This window comes from Dromiciops gliroides, chromosome 5 (assembly GCF_019393635.1).
Source record: "Dromiciops gliroides isolate mDroGli1 chromosome 5, mDroGli1.pri, whole genome shotgun sequence".
NCBI classification, from domain to species: Eukaryota; Metazoa; Chordata; class Mammalia; order Microbiotheria; family Microbiotheriidae; genus Dromiciops; species Dromiciops gliroides.
In genome coordinates, this window is record NC_057865.1 from 15,324,434 (window position 1) to 15,342,506 (window position 18,073).

The window sequence follows — 18,073 nt, forward strand, 5'->3', positions numbered from 1 at the left end:
GTTTGTGAACTGGCTAGAATGCCCAGATGCAGAAAGAGGTTGAGTTCAAAGTTTAATAAACTGTGAAATCAATCCGTGAATACAGATTCAAAAGCAGCAAGCTCAGAAGCAAGCTAATCAAAAAGCTGCCGTCTTTGGAGCTCCCAAGGAGTGACAGAAACCAGCCACAGATGTTTTCATGGACTCTGACACTGTTTCATTAGCTTTGGGGCAGCAGGTTTTTTGGCTTTTGGAAATTCATTCCTTGTGTGTTGTTTTCACACTTATGCTTATGTATCTGACAGAAAATGCAGATGGACACTGAGCTGAGCCCAGAGTTGAGGAGGAGAGCAGGGGGATGGCCAGAAGCTGGGCAGGGTGAAGGGCTGGAGGAGGGTCTCGAGGGAAATGAGAGGCAGGAGTGGCAGCTGGCCTACAGAACAGCAGATGGAGGAGATCGGAGCCCGACTTTGATCAGTAGCAGGTCCATCCATTTTTGTAAAGTAGTTTTGGGAAGGTAGACTGGAAGCAGGCTCAGGAGCATTCCACACAAAGCTGAGTTTGTATTGATTTTATTCTTAAGGACAACTGGGAACCATTGAAGACTCTTGAGCAGGAGAGTAACCTTGACAGATCTGTGCTTTAGAAAATTTTTTGGGCTGTTGTGGAAGATGGATGAGGGAGGGGACATATTGAAAGCTGGAGATGACAACTGAGCTCTTGAAGTGGTCTTCTTGATGGATGGTAATCAGAGTCTGACCAATGGGGCAGCCATTTGAGTAAGAAAAAAAAGGATGTAAAATTGACAAAACTCAACAACTGATTGGCTAGAAGGGAGAAGAGGGCAGGAGGAGTTGAGTATAATTTAGAAGGTTGCAAATGTGGGTAACTGGTGTAAGGGTCTAAAATTCTAGCTATACGTCTAAAATATCTAATGAGTGGTCACCAATAAATTATAAACTTTAGCAAGAGTTAGACTTTTAAGCATTTATTCAGGAGAATAAGAATTTGGTAAAGAGAGAGAAAGGCCTACATTCATCCATCTATTAAAGGGAGAGTGCATTTCTAGCTCCCTTCTCCACTGGAGTCCTCAGGAAAGAGAGAGAGTCAGAGCACCAGCCTCCCCCTTCTTCCTCCCACAAGCAAACATCACTTCCTGACACCAAAGAAAAGACGCATGGTCTAGCCCTCAGAGACCTTCACATCATGGTGGAGCTTTTCTACAGTAAGTCTCCAGCAGGTGGCGTCACTCCAATTGTTACAGTCTTCCCTTTGTTTCGTCAAGAAACGGGGTGTTTCCTTGATGAAACACACCCTATGCTAACAAACAATATGTAAATAACAATATAGAAAAGGGAGAGAGAAAAGTTTTGTCCAGAGGGCGGTCCCTCAGAGACGCGACACTTTGACATTGATCTTGCAGAGGGAGGGCCTCTGCAGAGAGTACATGTAACAGATGGTGTATATTATAACAGAAAGAGAAAAGGAAAAACAACAACAACAAAACAAAACTGTTCATTTAAAGTCTCTGAAAGTCTTTTCTCAGATGTCCTCTAGGTGTAGTTGTGGAATGGAAGTCTTTTCAGGGGTTGATGTGTGGATGCTGGTAATCAGCCAGGAAAATTTCCTACAAAATTGAGCTTAACACAACTTTAAAATAGCTTTGTCAATAATCAAATCAAACAATGAAAGTTCTCAAAAACATGTCTAAGGGAATTCAGAATCTTAGTTGTTACACATGAAACATAATAAAACAAAAATTGAAACATTCTTGAAAACTTAATATTACTATAATCCCCCCTTATGGAGGGTAAATTGAGAAGACAATTGCTGTGATATTAATTTCTAAAAATAATTTTTATCTTTGTTTCATCACTTTTTGCATCATCTGCCTAACTATCCTCATGCCATTATGAGAAATTTAAAAATCTAATATAATTGGTAACAGATGTCAAGGCCAAATCCAACACTGTATTTATCATGACACCTGAGATAATTATGGGGGTTACCATAAAGGAACAGAGAAATGATGGGATGTGAGCATTCCCACACTTGAGCAATATATACTGCCCATGCAGTATGCCAGGCTTAAAATAGGTGGATGGAATATATGTCCATTCCACCAAACGTATTGGAGGAAACTGAGTCAGACTTAATCAGATGCATGGGATTGAGATGTCCATGGTATCAGGCATATAGGAGGGGGCATAGAAGCCAGGTGAAGAATGAGATGGGTGGGATCAAAACTTCCAGCCTTCTGTACAATATTGTGGGGGGAAAAGAAAAAAATTAAACCAAGAGAATCCAGCTTCAACATTTGTCAAAAGCCGTTCCCTCGGCCATACCTTGACTTCATGCATGTCTCCCCTCATGTGACAGTTCAATGTCTGCTCTTGCATGTATTCCTCTTGTGATTGGATGGCATCTTGGCCAACTGGCATCTGATAACTCAGAATAAAGGCAATTAATGTCTTAAATGATAAGTTCCCATAATCCAAGTCTCATATGGATTTAAAAATTGAGGATAATAAATGATTGCAAAAAATGTGAATACATCTTGACTCAGAACACAATATATAATTATGCAACAATTTCAAATGATACCCCTTTTTTTTACTTAGTATACAATTACTTTTGTGAAAAATCAGAACATATTTAAATACAAGTTAAAGCACAACACAATCTCTAAGAAAACTTTTTTTTTGAAAAAAGAAAACTTTTACAAATGTTCCCCTCTTTTTTTAAAAATAGGCTCATCAAAAATAATACTTCTAGAATCAATTTACACTTGCCGTGGCAACCACGTTGCCAGGGAAATGCTTTATAGAGTTCAATCAAATAATCAATTGAGAGAAAAAAATAACAAAGACAAACAACTCAGAATATGGGAACACAATACTCCTAGAATTAACATTGTATTATGAAATCAAAACCATCTTGCATTGTTTCAAAATTAGAGATAGATGAATGAATAAAAGAAAATACACATGGAACAATAAAAGACAATGAAATTCAAACTAGGGAAATCTAAATGAATGTGAACTTAATATTAATAAGAGTATTATAAAATATAAACTTGATCACATGACTATAAAAAGCTTTTACCAATATTCTCTTTTTTAAAAAAACTAAGTATAAAACACAATCTCAAAAACATGAAAATCTCTATGAAAATAGACCCATACTATTAATTTCAAAATGTAGATGTAATAGCATAGAAATCCTATGTAACCTCTGAACTGACACTATTACTCTGAGTGAATTCAGAACACTTTTGACTCCGGTATCTAAAATCCCCAATACTCATATCAATACCTTGCTGCTCACTTGTGCATTTCTGTAAAATACGTACCCTTCCTTGGCAAAAAAGAAGCAGAGTCTTGAACTATGATGATGGTTGTCATTCTTATTCAGCTTAAGTTTGTCTTCTTTACCCCCTCTATATTGTCTGTCAGTCCTTTCACCATGCAAATGCTTTATTAGGTTACTAATTAAAGACAAAAGCAGATTAGCAAAAATATGAACAAAACAAGCATATCTGGAATTTAAAGGGCTCTCTATGGTTGAGTCAGAAGCACAGCCAGGCTGGGGAAGGGCTGAGACTGAAGCTGCAAATGTAGAAGCTGCAAATGCAGGTAGAGAAAGCTGCACATGCGCATTAGATCTCTGGACTTCCCTGGCGGGGGAATCAAGGGGCTTGGCCAAGGGAGGGGTAGAAGGTGGGATCTGGAGTGGAGGGGAGGGACCAGGGCAATTTGAATCAGACTTGATTTTGAAGTCAGGCCTGGTTTCCCCTTCCCCCCCTGCTAGGGGATTAAAAGCTTCTAGAGGTTGGGTCATCACCTCCAGGCATGCAAAATTAGAACAACATTAGTGTTAGAACTTGGAAAAGCTGCAGGAATCAGAGGTTTCTCTGAAAAAGCATGGTTGGGAGAGAGAGAGAGAGAGAACACGCTTGTGTGAGCACCTTGCTGGCTCTTCTAACAAAAATAACAATAAAAATAGAAAATCCACAAAAACAAAGCATTGACATGACCTTATCTCCCATTTGTCTGGTTAAACAGAGTAAAATCAGAAATACAGTATTTAGGGAGTTTAAAAGATCCATTTGAAAATTTAAAGGGAAAAAACAACCAGTACTTAGCAGTTTAAAGGGACAGGGGAGGGGAAATTTCTTACCCTACCAGAAGATCAGAAGACTGAGGTTCAGCTTTCCTCTTCTTGGTCAGCCATCTGTAAGGGTCTAAAATTCTAGCTAGTCTGTCTAAAATATCTAATGAGTGGTCGCCAATAAATTATAAGCTTTAGCAAGAGTTAGACTTTTAAGCATTTATTCAGGAGAATAAGAATTTGGTAAAGAGAGAGAAAGGCCTAGATTCATCCATCTATTAAAGGGAGAGCACATTTCTAGCTCCGCTCTCCGCCAGAGTCCCCAGGAAAGAGCGAGAGTCAGAGCGCCCGGCTTCCCCCTTCTTCCTCGTCACTTCCTGACGCCAAAGAAAAGACGCATGACTTGCCCTCAGAGACCTTCACCTCATGGCGGAGCTTTTCTACCGTAAGTCTCCAGCAGGCGGTGTCATTCCAATCGTTACACCGGGGGTGGGGAAGGTTGTCTCTGGCAGGATATGGGAAGGCAGAAAGAAGCATAGGGTCCCATGTTGGATCTGTTGAGTTTGATATGCCTGCATCATGCTCAGACAGCAGGTGTCCAGTTGGATCTCAGGAATGAAGCTCAGCTTGGCTATGGCCTGGTGGTCTACCGAGTTCCCAAGCATTCACTGACACCTCTGTGGAAGTGAATCTAGGGAAAAGGAACCAGGACGGAACCCTGAAGGTCCCCCTGCTTAGGGGGCCAGGCATGAAGGCGGACAAGGAGCAGGGAAGAAAGGAAGGAGGAGCAGCAGAGAGCTGCCCTGCTAGCCAGGTCAAGACAAAGGGATGGGGAAGGGGTCAGCAGCGTCAGGGTCATCAGACTGAGTCCAGAAACCCCAACCAACATTGGTGACCTTGGGATGAGGAGCTTTTTTCAACTGCTGGAAGCCAGGTGACCAGAGACAACGAAGTGGGCCCAGTGGGTGCAAGTGGCTGCTTTCTGGGAGCTTCCCTGGGAAAGGAAGAAGGAGAGATGTGATTAAGGACAGGCAAGGTCGAGGGAGGGGCTTTTGAGCAGCAAGGAGCTGCTAGACAAGGAAAGGCTAAAGGCGATGGGGGCAGAGGAGGAGGTGAAGAAATGAAAGGTGGAGGAAATGGGATGTGATGGTATCAAGGGCTTCTCCAGAATCAGGAGGCTTAGAAAAGGGGAGAAGGCAGGAACTCCCGGGGGCTGCACTCTGCCTGACTTTTTAAAAATCAGACAGCGAGCACTTGTGCCAAAGGCTGATATTTCCAGATGAATTTGGCTTCATCTTTAGTTTGAATTAGAAACTGCACTTTACATGATTCTTAAAGAAGAGAAGAGGCTGTTGATTTTCTGTGAAAACTGGAGGGGAAAGCCTGTGAACTTTTCTTTCTTTTTAAATATGGTGCTTGGGTACTAAAGTGTTTGAATTCTTCACCTATTCAAATCCTGTCCTCACTTTCAGACCCAGATGGAGTGTCACACAGCCATAAGATTTAGAGCTGAAGAGACCCTTGTTTTAGAAATGAGGAACCCAAGGTCCCAGAGAGAAAGCAACTTGGCTGAGGTCACAGGGATTTGAATCCAGGTCCTCTGACCCAACGCTCATTCCTCTGGGCCTTCTGTCTTCCCCATGAAGACCTTCCTAACTCTCTAGCCCGCTCCTGCATCACTCAGCTTATGCTGCCTCGTATTGTTCGAATCAAGGAGACTTTTGGAAAGGTGTGGCTGTGTGGAGAGCCCTGGACTGAGGGCCTGGTGCAGAGGAGTTTGATGGTCTGCAAATAGGCAGGACGTGGGAGTACCTCCCATTACAAACGTGCTAACACATGTGGGAGAGGGCCACGTGACTTGGAATTGGTCCAGGGGACCAAGAACACTTAAAGGGGAGGAGGAAGGGGGACAGCAAGAGACATCTTATAGGTAACCTCTTATCTGGGTGATTTCTTCCACCCGGACCATTCTCTTCTTGACCAAAGGGCTTTTTTGTAGCTTGAGCAAAATGCCTTACGCTGAGAGGTGCTCAATAAATATTCGATTGGGTACATTCTGGCTGGTTGTAGGATGATGTTTGTGGTGCTAGTTTTAGGGATGGCCAGGCCGACTAAGAATTTCCCAGAAGTCTTCTTGCTTGGTTTACCTGTTACTTCAGGAGAAGCCTCCTTGGTCTCCCAAGGTGTTGGATGGATGGATAGATGGATGGATGGATGGATGGATGGATGGATGGATGGATGGATGGATGGATGGATGGATGGATGGATGGATGGATGGATGAATGGATGGACAGACATACATATACACACACACATCCTCTGTCCCCCCCCACCCCCTTGCCCCAGACATCACATGGTATTTGGATATGATTTTTCCTTATTTTCATTGCCACTTATTCTTATAAAATTATATATAGAAATGAGGAGAGAAGAATTTTTATGAGGAGAGAAGAATTTTTAAAACCTAACATGATAGGAATTGTTTGTCTTTTCTCAGGTTTTTGCTTTCTCTTTGGTTTTCTACCCACTTCTTCCCTTTTTGATCAAACTAAAATTGTTATTTAAGCATTTGCTCAGCATTTCATATTTTCTTTTTTTCTTTTTTTTCCGCCCTGGGGCAATGACTTGTCCAGGGTCACACAGCTAGTAAGTGTCAAGTGTCTGAGGCCAGATTTGAACTCAGGTCCTCTTGAATCCAGGGCCGGGGCTTTATCCACTGCACCACCTAGCTGCCCCCAATCATATTTTCTTTTTGCTCCCTTATAGCCATAGTGTCAAACTCAAACAGAAACAGGGGAGGGAGGTAGGGGACGGGACTGATCCGTCCATGGGATCCCTGCAGACCACATGTTGGCTTAGTTTTAAAATGTAATGATGTTTATGTTTTGTTTTATTCTTATTTATTTTGTTCAACATTTCCCCAATTACATTTAAATCTGGTTCAGCTGCCCTTGGGAGTATGCTGAGCAACCTCACCCTGTTTGTTCTGGCAAAATGTCACACTTCTGAGAGCAAGAACCGACTCAAGTTCAATTGGTGGCTCATGCAAGTTTGCACAGGAGCAGATTTTCTGTCATTTTTAAAACACATTCCGGAAATTTCTTATGGCATACAGAAATGTGGTTGTGCTGAGCAAGTGCTGCCCTTTATAGAACTCACGAGCAGCCTTGCTTTCCCCAACTTGTAGATTTGGGGTGCTGTAGCCTCATATGTGTCTGTCCTTTGTGTTTTACACTCACTCGTTCTATTTTGTCACATCACTAGCCGGGGCAGTCATTGCTCTCCATTCAGACTGCGTGCTGTGGCTTTTCTCTTTCTGGCCCTAGTCTACATCGAATTACTCCATTGTTTAACACAGTTCATTAGATGTGCATTCCATGTGGCCAGAGGCACTTTAACATTCTTTTTAGGCCTTCATCACTATGTTTTCATTTCATAAGATGGGTGGAGAATGAAAAATGGTTGATCTGTTTTTAAAAATCGAAAAAAACAACCTCAGAAACCATTCCCCAATGCTTGTTTTCTTGATGTATCTCCATAGTAAGCATAATTTTAAAGTTGCAGCATTAATATTTATTGCATCTTTTGTCTACTCTAGAAAGATCAGTAAATTCTGGAGAGGATAAGGCCTCCTTCATCAGCATTCAGTTAATATTGTTTCTGAAAGGGGTTGTGGCCAGCTTTTTTAGGTCTTCTCTGAGTAGATTACAAAATTTGCATTTTGGAATCAGGATTAGGCTGTGAATTATAAATCTCATGCTGCTTGAAAAACTATTACTGGATAATTTGTGTGTATGTGCATAACAAAATGAAATTTAGCTCCTGTGAGTCAAAATATCAAAACAGTATGGTTTTAAAATAAACTTTATGAAAGATTAATAAGTCAAGAAGAAAACATCAATTAGATCAGAAAGAATGAAAAGTAATATTCCTGTTAACATAAATTTGTCATGATTTCAGGCTCATGAGAGACTAGAAGATTCCAAACTTGAAGCTGTCAGTGATAATAACTTGGAATTAGTGAATGAAATCCTGGAAGACATCAGTCCTTTAATAAATGTAGATGAAAATGTTGCAGAGCTGGTCAGTATTCTCAAGGAGCCTCACTTTCAGGTAATCTTTCACCATCATACCATTCTCCCTTCCTTACCTCTAGCCCTTTGCCATGTGACTTTTTTACTAGTTAAATTTCCAAATGGTCTGATTTTATCTACTCAAAAATAGTCCATTTTTTGTCATCCTCTTATCCTTTTTAGAAGGGTCTCTACGATGTCACACTTTATTTCTGTCATATATCCACTGGGAATTTATCTTGGTGTGTAGTATGAGATTTTGATCTAGATCTAATTTCTGCCAGACTGCTTTCCAATTTTCTCAGCAGTTTTTATTTTGAATAGTAAATCCTTACCCAAGCAAGTGGGGGCTTTGGGTTTATCAAATACTTTGCTGCTTTTGGTTTTTCTCTGTGGTATCATATCCCTAATCTGTTTCATTGATCAACCTCTTTTTGTTTTTAATTTTTATTTTATTCATTCATTTATTCATTCGTTTGTCTGCTTGTTCATTTATTTATCTTTATTTATCATCTATCTATCTACTTATGGTGGGGCAATGAGGGTTAAGTGACTTGCCCAGGGTCACACAGCTAGTAAGTGCCAAATATCTGAGGCCAGGTTTGAACTCAGGTCCTCCTGAATCCAGGGCTGGTGCTTTATCCACTGTGCCACCTAGCTGCACCCTTTTTTTTTAATTTTTAGAAAAAGTTTTATTGATATATCTTTTACTCTGTGGTTATTTCTTGTTATACCCCATTCTCCCATTCAACTCACCTTTATAAGAATGAAAAAACGGGGCAACTAGGTTGCGAAGTGGATAGAGCACCGGTCCTGGATTCAGGAGGACCTGAGTTCAAATCTGCCCTCAGACCCTTGACACTTACTAGCCGTGTGACCCTGGTCAAGTCACTTAACCCCAATTGCCTCACCAAAAAAAAAGGATGAAAAACAATTGAGCAAAACTGACCAACAAAATGACTACATTTGGTAGCATATGCAGCTTTATACACTTGTAGTCCTACACCCTTCTCCTGATAGGAAGATGATGTATTTCATCATCTGTTCTTCAAGGATGCATATTGGTCACTGTAATTAGCATACAGTTGGGGGCCTTTCAGAAATATTTTTATTTGTATTATTGTAGTGGTTGTGAATATCATTGTCTTGGTTTTGCTTTCTCCACTCATTCTATATACATTTTCCAATGTCAAATCAACAGCCATTTATTAAGTGCTTACTGTGTACCAGGCAATGTGCTGGGAAAACAAATACAGTCACTTTTACCACAACTCTGTTTTGAAAGCATTAATTTGTCCCAGTGGTTGACATAAGCATTTGTTTTCATTTGAAATGTGCTTCAATAATGCCTCCCAATAAAAGTTTTAGGCAATCCTTAGACACTTTAAATGCAGGATGAGTTTTGTCTTTCTTAGTAAAGTAAATCCTGGAAGTCATCCTTTTCCAGTAAAAGCCAGTTTCATCTATATTAAAAATTTGGATCAACGTCTTTTTTAAAATCCGTGCCAAATCGTGCTTTGTAGTAGAATGTGAGATCTGGTCCTGCTTGACCCCCTTTTACCACTTTTTTATATTTTTTCCCTTAAGATTCTTGACCTTTTGTTCCTCCAGGTGAATTTCATTTTTTTTTCTAGTTCTGTAAAGTAATCTTTTGGTCCTTTGTTTGGGCATAGCATTTAAGTAATTTAGGTGGCATTGTCATTTTTTTATATTATCATGAGCATATAATAACTTCTCCAGTCATTTATACCTATCTTCACTTCTATAAAATTTAACATGGGGAAAGAAAAGAACTCTAACAGAGGAAGCATTGCGAAATACAGATATGGAATGGGAATAGGAGTCCCTATGTTGAATCAATGAATTATTTAAACTGTGTGATTCATAGTTAATATGGTGACTGTGTCCTTCTTGAGTTTTGATTTTGCATGATATCCATTATACTGTGCTAGGCCTCAGTCATTAAGCATTTATTAAGCATCGGCTGTATGCCATGTGCTAGGGGTACAGAGAAAGGTAAAAGACAGGCAGCCCCCACTTTACAGGATGTCACAGTCTAAAGGAGGAGACAAAGTTAGAACAACTGTGCACAGACAAGAAATAGGAAAAAATGGAAATAATCCATCGAGGGGAGGACTAGCATTAAGGGGCTTCAGGAGAGGCTACTAGTGGAAGGGTTTTTTTGTTTTTGTTTTTGTTTTGTTTGAGATGGGACTTGAAGGAAGCTTGGGAAGACAGGAGATAGAGATGAGGAAGGAGGGGGCATAGCCGGAGAAAGACTCTGGAGGTGGGAGATGGGAGAGCTTGTGTGAGGCCCGCGAGGAGGCTGGTGCCCTGGGCTGCAGACACATGATGGGGAATGAGGTGGGAAATGAAAGGGTCACAGGGCACCAGGTCAGGGAGGACCTTTCAGTGATTGGGTCACAGAGGCAATGGTGAGCCGCTGGGACTTACTGAATGGGGGTGAAAGGGAAGGTTAACGTGACTGCCAAGCGTACTGGAGTGGGAAGAAACCTGAGGCAGAGACACCGGCCACAGGCTCCTGAGGTGACAAAGGCCTCAGAGGGGGTAGGACCATGAATGGACGGTGCGTGTTTGAGAGATGCCGTGAAGGCAAAATCTGCAGGCTCTGGCATCAGGTTGGATCTGAGGGAAAGAGAGACGGAGGGGTCGAAGGTGAAGCCTTGTTGATGGGGGGTGGTGGTGCCCTCGACAGCGAGAGGGAGTCGGGGGAGGAAGCTAATGAGCCCAGGGAGGGGCGCGTTGGGTCTCAGACGGTTCCAGGTTGTCCCACTTGAGGCGTTGCCTAGGCCAGCGGAGACGCGGGTCTGGGGCTCAGGAGAGGGAAGTCTGAGACTCATTGGCGTAGAGACGATGAGAGCACCCAGTGAAGAGGGCCCGTGACAGAGCCCTGTGGGACAGGTCTGGTTTGTGTGCGTGACCTAAAGCTGAGAGGCGCAGTTGGGGAGGTCCAAGGAGAGCGCCCACCCTTACTGGACATCATACTGTACAAGTGGTGTTCACCCTGATTGAAGAGCTAGCTGGCCCTACCTGAAGCAAGACCATTCTGCTCAGGGATAGTTCATTGGGTGTCTTTCCTTTCCTCAATCTTCACTTTGCTTCTCTGTGATTCTCCCCTTTGCTTCCTGTCCTGCTGTTTGGCGTCACAGACCTCTTCATCTTCTTCCAGGTCATAGCTCTTTGGGCACCCACACACACCTGTTTGCTCCAGGCTGAATTTCCCTATTTCCTTCCCTGTGATCTCCCTCCTTTTTACATTTCCCCTCCTCCGTATGATTTCATGCTAAGTAATAGCCTTCCTAACATGGGGAGCCCAGATGTGTTTTGGCCACAGCAGAATACGGTGGAAGATCACCCCTCTGTATTCCTGGGGGTTCGACTTTCCAGGACACAGCCCAAGATTCCATTCATTTTCTTGGTTACAACTTGCCACTTCTGACTCACTGAGATTGCAGTCCCCTCAAACACCCCTGTTTTTTTAAAGGTAGACTTCTGTCCCCCATCTTCTTCCTTGAAGTCCTTTTTAACCTAACTGTTCTAAGACTTTGCATCCTTTTGCAATTTCATTTTGCTAGATTTAGCCCAATATTCTAACCAGCCGAGATCTTTTTAAAATCTGACTCACCCAGCATGTTAGTTTTTCTTCTTAGTTTTGTGTCACCTCAAAACTTCATCAGCATGGGGCCTAGACCTGAGCCCTGGGGCACTCTGTTGGAAGTCTCTTTCCAAGTGGAAATGGAACTAGTCATCATCGCTCTTGGGAAGCAACCTTTATGATGCCATTTCATTGCATTATCGTCTAGTCTGCATCTCTCTCTCTTTTCTATAAGTTAAAAGGAGATCAATTATCAAGTGCTGGGTCCCCGCCAGGGCTTTACGCTGATTTGCCGGTTTGTGAGCCTGGCCAGAAAGGCCCTGAGTTCATCTGGGCTGACCCTGCCTCTCCTGGGTCAGGCACTTGGGCTCACTGCTTCGGGCACTCGCTTTCTAGATGCTGACCAATAACCCTCTTCATGATACTTTTGAGACTTTTAGAAACTGAAGTCACACTTGCTATATGCCTTTTCTACAAAACTAAACTTCATTTAAATAACCATAAAATCCTATTGAGATTTTCACGACAGATTGAGGTCACATCAAACTGAGATCCTGCATCCGCTTTTAAAGCATTTGTAACTGGTGGATGTCTCTGTTAAAACTCCATCATCTCATAAGTGCCTGGCTACTTTCCTTTCTCTTCTCAAAGAAAATGTTTTTGTAAATACTTTACAAGCCAGGTAGCTCCAGTTATTTTTAGTCCTGTAAACTCACTGCTGCTATTTCTGCTTCTCCAGAGCCTCAAGCATTTGCTCTTTGGCCTTTGCTGCTTCAGAAATGTCTGTTCTGGTCACCTGCATCGGTAGGTCCTTTACTGGGCCTGTTCCCTGAAAAGGAAGGCCAGAAGCCACAGTGCTTCTCTGCCGCGTACATAGTGGAAGCTTTAGTCAAGGATTTCTCTGGTGGCTCGCTCCCTTACTCCCACTTCTCTGCTAATCAGAGACTAATTTACACAGAATCACTTCTAAGTCTTGTGACTTTCTGCTGGAACAGAACTGTTCTTTTCATAAAAAGTTAGGCTCTTTCCTCACAACCTTCAGACACAATTTTAACCCAACGCAGTTGCTTTTCAACAGGTCATTGACCTCAGTCGCCCAAGCATAGATGGAATGTCTGAGTTGGAAGGGACTTCTGGTTATATAAGACTAACAGCAATAACAATAGCGTGTATATAGCATGATCAGGTTTGCAAAGCGCCATACAGATATTATTTCATTTGATCCTTATGAACAGCCCTGTGAGGTAGATGCTTTTATTAAAAACCTTCATTTCACAGGTGAGGAAAATGAGGCAGGCACAGATGAAGTGACTTGTCCAGCATCACAGAGCTCTCGGTTCTCATTCCTCACTTCAGGCCCAGTATTCCATCCAGCACACTCCCTAGCTCCTCCAAGTCTAGTCCAGGGTGCACCTGACCAAAACTTCTTTTAATGACCATCCCCAAAAGTGACCCATGGTCACGAGTCTGAAACCTTTGGGTGAGTGAGGGGAGCCTGTGCTCTCTTTGCAGGCCTCCCACGCCACAGTGCAACAGCTCTGATTGTGTTCTCCTTCTGATACCGCTGCCCATTACTGCGGCCAAACGTTCTGGCTGCCAGGATGTTATTCTGGAAGTAGTGGGGGAGCGCGGAGGGAGGGAGGCCCGGCAGGCGGGAGGCCAGGCTTCTGATGAGAAAGCTGCTTCCCTCGTCTGGGCCTGAAGCAAGGACGGTCTCTGAGCTGGGGTCCTGAGGGAAGAGGGCTGGAAAAGAGGGAGTGTGTGCATGCCAAGCCTCCTGCCTCGCATACTCACCTGCTCAAAAAGGGTGGGAGTGAGTAGAATGGCCAAGATGGGCAGCCTCAGGGGAGGGGCAGGCGCGTGGAGCGAAGCGCTCCCAGGGAGAAATGATGCTGCTGCTGACAGAAACGGGAGGGGCGGCTGGAAGAGTGGGCTCTGTGCCAGCGGCTGGAGCCGGGCGGGGCCCTGCCGAGTTGGGGTTGTTTGGGGATGTGTAGGCTGGGTGTGGCGGGCGGCCTCGAGCAAATCACTTTTGTCCATGGTCCGTCATCCTAACCCCGCTTTCGCTCTGCCCCGTGCAGTCACTTTTGGAGGCCCATGATATCGTGGCATCCAAGTGTTATGACTCGCCTTCGTCAAGCCCGGAAATCAACCATTCTGCTGTGAACAACCAGCCGCTGCCCGTCGATGCCATTCGTATCCTGGGCATCCACAAGAAAGCCGGAGAGCCCTTGGTAAGGACACGATCGGAACCCGGCTCTGCCTTCGCCAGGGGCTGGGGGGAGTACCGGAGATGCCCCCCGTCGTCGGCCGCTTGTACCCCGTCAGCATGAGTTCTCTGTCGTGATGCCCCCTCCCTTTTAGAGGTGTGCCAGTGGCCCCAGCACACGCCCCAGGAGCCCCTTTCCTAGGGAAGCTTATTGCTTCGGCCAGCGGGAGCCTCCTGAGGTGTGGCAGATGTCCGAGGGGTGGTTCTTGGTCCCCTAAAGAAGGACAAATTCAGGTGGCATGACTAGAAAACGCCGCCTACCAGTGAAATGAATGGCCTTGGGCTGAGAATTCTTGCTGCCATGTGCCCCTCGCCTTCCTGGGGTGGGGAGGAGGACCCGGTGCAGGGAGTGGCTTCCTCCTTCTGCCTCCAGGGTCACGAAGGGACCTTGTTAGGAGGAGGGCCGTGGCTACGTGGGCAGAACCCCCTGGGACGCTCGGGGAGGGGAGCAGGGCGCACTTGTGTCTTGGGGGTGCCCGGGGACATCTGAGGGGCCCCTGGTGCCAGCATAAAGAAGGGCTCTCGGGCTCTTTTCCCTTAGGGTGTGACCTTTAGGGTCGAAAACAACGACCTGGTTATCGCCCGGATCCTTCATGGAGGGATGATCGATCGGCAGGGTCTGCTGCACGTGGGCGACGTCATTAAGGAGGTCAACGGTCACGAGGTCGGGAACAACCCCAAGGAGCTACAGGAGCTTCTGAGAAGCATCAGCGGCAGCGTCACGCTAAAGATCCTGCCCAGCTACAGGGACACCGTCACCCCTCAGCAGGTGAGCGGGTAGTCCCCACCAGGGGGCGCCAGAGGGAGGCCTGCTTTGAGGCTGCATTGTCACAGGGAGAAAACATTTTGAGCAGCTTGGGCAGAGGCTGATGGCCTTTGCTCTGTGCCGGACACTGTGCCAGACCCTGGGGAAACAGTGCGGCCCCTGCCCTCACAGAGCTTGTGGTCTAGAGGGCTGCACGGTGAGTGCCCAAGAGAGGCGTGACTCAAGGGCTGCCCATGGTGGGGAAGGGCAGAGATCAAGGAAGGCTTCCTGGAGGAAGCACCGTTGCAGCGAAGTCAAAAAGGACAAGCGCTGTCTCTCCGGGCTCTCGTGAGCAAGGGAGGAGGCCCACATGATGAAGATGCACCTTGGGGGGGAGGGGGCCGTGAGGCATCCAGTTTGGCTGGAGCCTCGTGTGGAGGGAGGGGAGGGGTGCGGGGCAAGTTTGGAAGTAAGTGCCGGAAAGGCAGGCCCTGAATGCCAGCCCAATAGTGCTTGACCCGTCTTTTGTCCTGTTTTGAGCATCGGCATCATAGCGAGACCTGGGCCGACTGAAGATGAATGGGCAGCTGTGGAAGGTGGGAGAGGTTGGAAGTGGGAAGGCCCAGTCTAGCTCCTGGGCAGGGTAATGGTGGCCTGGGTCAGGAAGTTTGTTAGGAAGAGGCAGGAGAGACCGTGGGCTGTGCTTGGCACCGCAGCGGGCTTGCACAAGGTCATGGTGCTCATGCAGATGATGGATTTTAGGAGCAATGATCTGCTGTGTTTGCTAGAATGAAGGGGGAGGAGGGAACCAGGTCAAAATGTGATGTCAACAGCAGCAAACCCCTAGACGCTCACTCCCCTGCCAGCCAGGCTTTAGCCCATTCACTCACACTCCTGATTATTTATGGAGCACCTGCTGTGTCCTGGGTATAGAGGTGAACAAGATGTCATCAGAGCCCTCTCGGAACTTGAGATATGGTAGAAGAAATGAGGCACGGGCAAAGAACTTTGCCGTACAGTTTGCAATAAATCTGAGCAGTACAGATGAGAAGCTACGGGAAACCCCGGAAGAATGGAGATTGCCCTGGGCTTGGGCAACCAAGGAAGACACCAAAGGCCACAGAATCAGCAGAGCACAGCGTGTTCAAAGAAATCCAGTTACTCAAACATGAGATTCACTAAAGAGAGTAGCCTGGAGAGCCAGACCAAGGAGAGTGTAGATTGTACTAGGTCGGGGAGGGCTGAACAGTGGCCAGCGAGTGCCATGTGGCATCATCTGGGCATAGAGTAGAACAGTGATAGAGAGTATTTTTCCAAGTTTACTTGGATATTTTGGAGAGCTGTGAGACCTTCCCTGTGGGCAGAGTCCCCCAAGGAATGCAGATCTGGGCCTCTCTATAACTCAGCAGGTGGTCTAAGAGCTGTGGGGACCAATTTTTAATTGGGGAGTGTTAATTAAGTGGCTCGCTGCAATATTGGGGGCAAGGAAGGAGACAGACAGCCTCCCTCAAAACAGAGCAGGATTCATTTAACAAGAACGAACTTAAAAAACACAAACAAGATCAGTAGGAGTAAGGGAAAGGAAATAAAATGGGGAAAGGGATGAGGGAGGCTGTCTGTCTCCTTCCTTGCCCCAATATTGCCTCGAGCTGCTTAGCTAACACTCCCCAATTAAAAATTGGTCCCCACAGAGCCAACGCGATGATGAGCATTTCCAAACTTAGGCCGCATGTGCAAGGGTGGACTGGCGATCCCTTCTGGAAAAGCCCGTTCCCTTTTTTTCTCTCTTCCTCTCATTTCTCTGTTTCCCACTCCCCCCCCATCCCGAAATGGGCACCAGAGAAGGTTTTTAGTGGAGGTTTAAAGTCTGTGATCAGAAACTCTCTCTCCAAGCCTTTGCACATCTCTGTTACAGAGTGTTCAAATCTGTGATTGTTTTAAAATACAGTATTGTTCTGAGCGTGTGCAGGAGCCCAGATCCAAGTTGCCTACCCCATTAGTAGGCTGGTTTGTCATTCTCTTCCCACGCAGAAAATTCAAACCAGAGCCGAAGCTCGGCTACCTGGAGTCCTTGGCAGAGTCCAGGTGGGTGGAGTTGTTTGTCATGCAGGGGAGCTGGAGAGGGCAGTGGGCCAGCTCCAAAAGGGGCAGAGGAGGGACCCTCCTGTCCAGAGCTGCCCTCTGCGGGTCTGTGATCTCCCTGGGAAGCAGGTGGTAAAAAAAGACGCCCATCAGAGGGGAGCAGTTGTAAGTTCTCGTGGCTGCAATCCCTGTGCCCGAGGCCTGCTCCTTTCTCCCACGCTGTCAGGCCCCTTCTGGCTTCCCTGCCCCCTGTCCTGGCCCCTGCCCGGAGCCCACCATGTCTGTGATCCTGCTTTGGCTCCCCTAACCTTCTGCCAGGCCTCCCCGCCAGGCCCTTGTCTTGCTTCCAGGCCTTGATGCCCTCTCACTTCTGCTGGGCCTTGGCGCCTGCTTTATTGATCTTGTCCAAATTCCTTAGCAAACTTGCCATCGCACATCTTCCTCGCTCCCGAGGCTGGTCCCCGCCTCCGTTGTTTTTGGCAGTTTACCTTGATTCCTCTCTGGTAGAGAGATCAGAGGTGGAGCACAGACGCCTTCACCTTCTCCTGTCATGTCTCCCCACGTCTCTGGCTGTCAGCTCATCCTTCTCAAAACTGCAGCTTCAGCCGGGCCTTCTGTCTCTTCCTCATCAGCCTGGCTCCTCATTCCTCCCTCCTCTCTGCTCCCACCTCCGTGCTGAATGAATTCCTTGTATCACTTGTCATTTGGCCATTTCTGCCTCTTGCTTCTCTGTCCCCTCCACATGCGTGCTTTGACCTCTCTCCCTTTCTCTTTCTAATGTCTCAGCCACTGCCATCCCCTCCCCCAGACCCTCTTTTCCTTTTCCATTACCAGGACCCTCATTCAGTGACCCCCAGACCGCTGCTGGGGCTTACTCCTTGGCCTCCCCACTTCCAGGCGTAGTAATCTTCCTAAAGGAATGTGGGCGCCATACTGGCCTGCCCCCCATTGCCCACCAAGCACAGCCCAACCCTATTGGACTGGCACCTAAGGCCTCTCCTTGTAGCCTCCTCTCCTTCCTATTCCTTTGCATCTCACACCATGCGTTCTCACCACATTGGATTGGTTTTCCTCTTTGCTGAATACAGAGCATACCTTCCCACCTTAGTGTGTGTTCACACTATTTCTTCTCCATGATTTATCCTTCCCTCCCATTTCCTACCCATGTTTCAAAAGCCAGCTCAAATGCCATCCTCTCC

At 45.9% G+C, this 18,073-nt stretch overlaps 1 protein-coding gene across 5 annotated transcripts in view; it reads left to right on the forward strand.

The window, feature by feature from the left end:
* Nucleotides 1-18,073, forward strand: part of PALS2 (protein associated with LIN7 2, MAGUK p55 family member) — a 75,194-nt gene that overhangs the window by 41,271 nt on the left and 15,850 nt on the right. For all 5 annotated transcript variants that reach the window (XM_043969119.1, XM_043969118.1, XM_043969121.1 and 2 more), the window contains 3 exons: nucleotides 8,050-8,202; nucleotides 13,860-14,012; nucleotides 14,589-14,816. In XM_043969119.1, coding sequence (XP_043825054.1) covers nucleotides 8,050-8,202; nucleotides 13,860-14,012; nucleotides 14,589-14,816 — 534 coding nt within the window. The remainder of the gene's footprint in view (nucleotides 1-8,049; nucleotides 8,203-13,859; nucleotides 14,013-14,588; nucleotides 14,817-18,073) is intronic.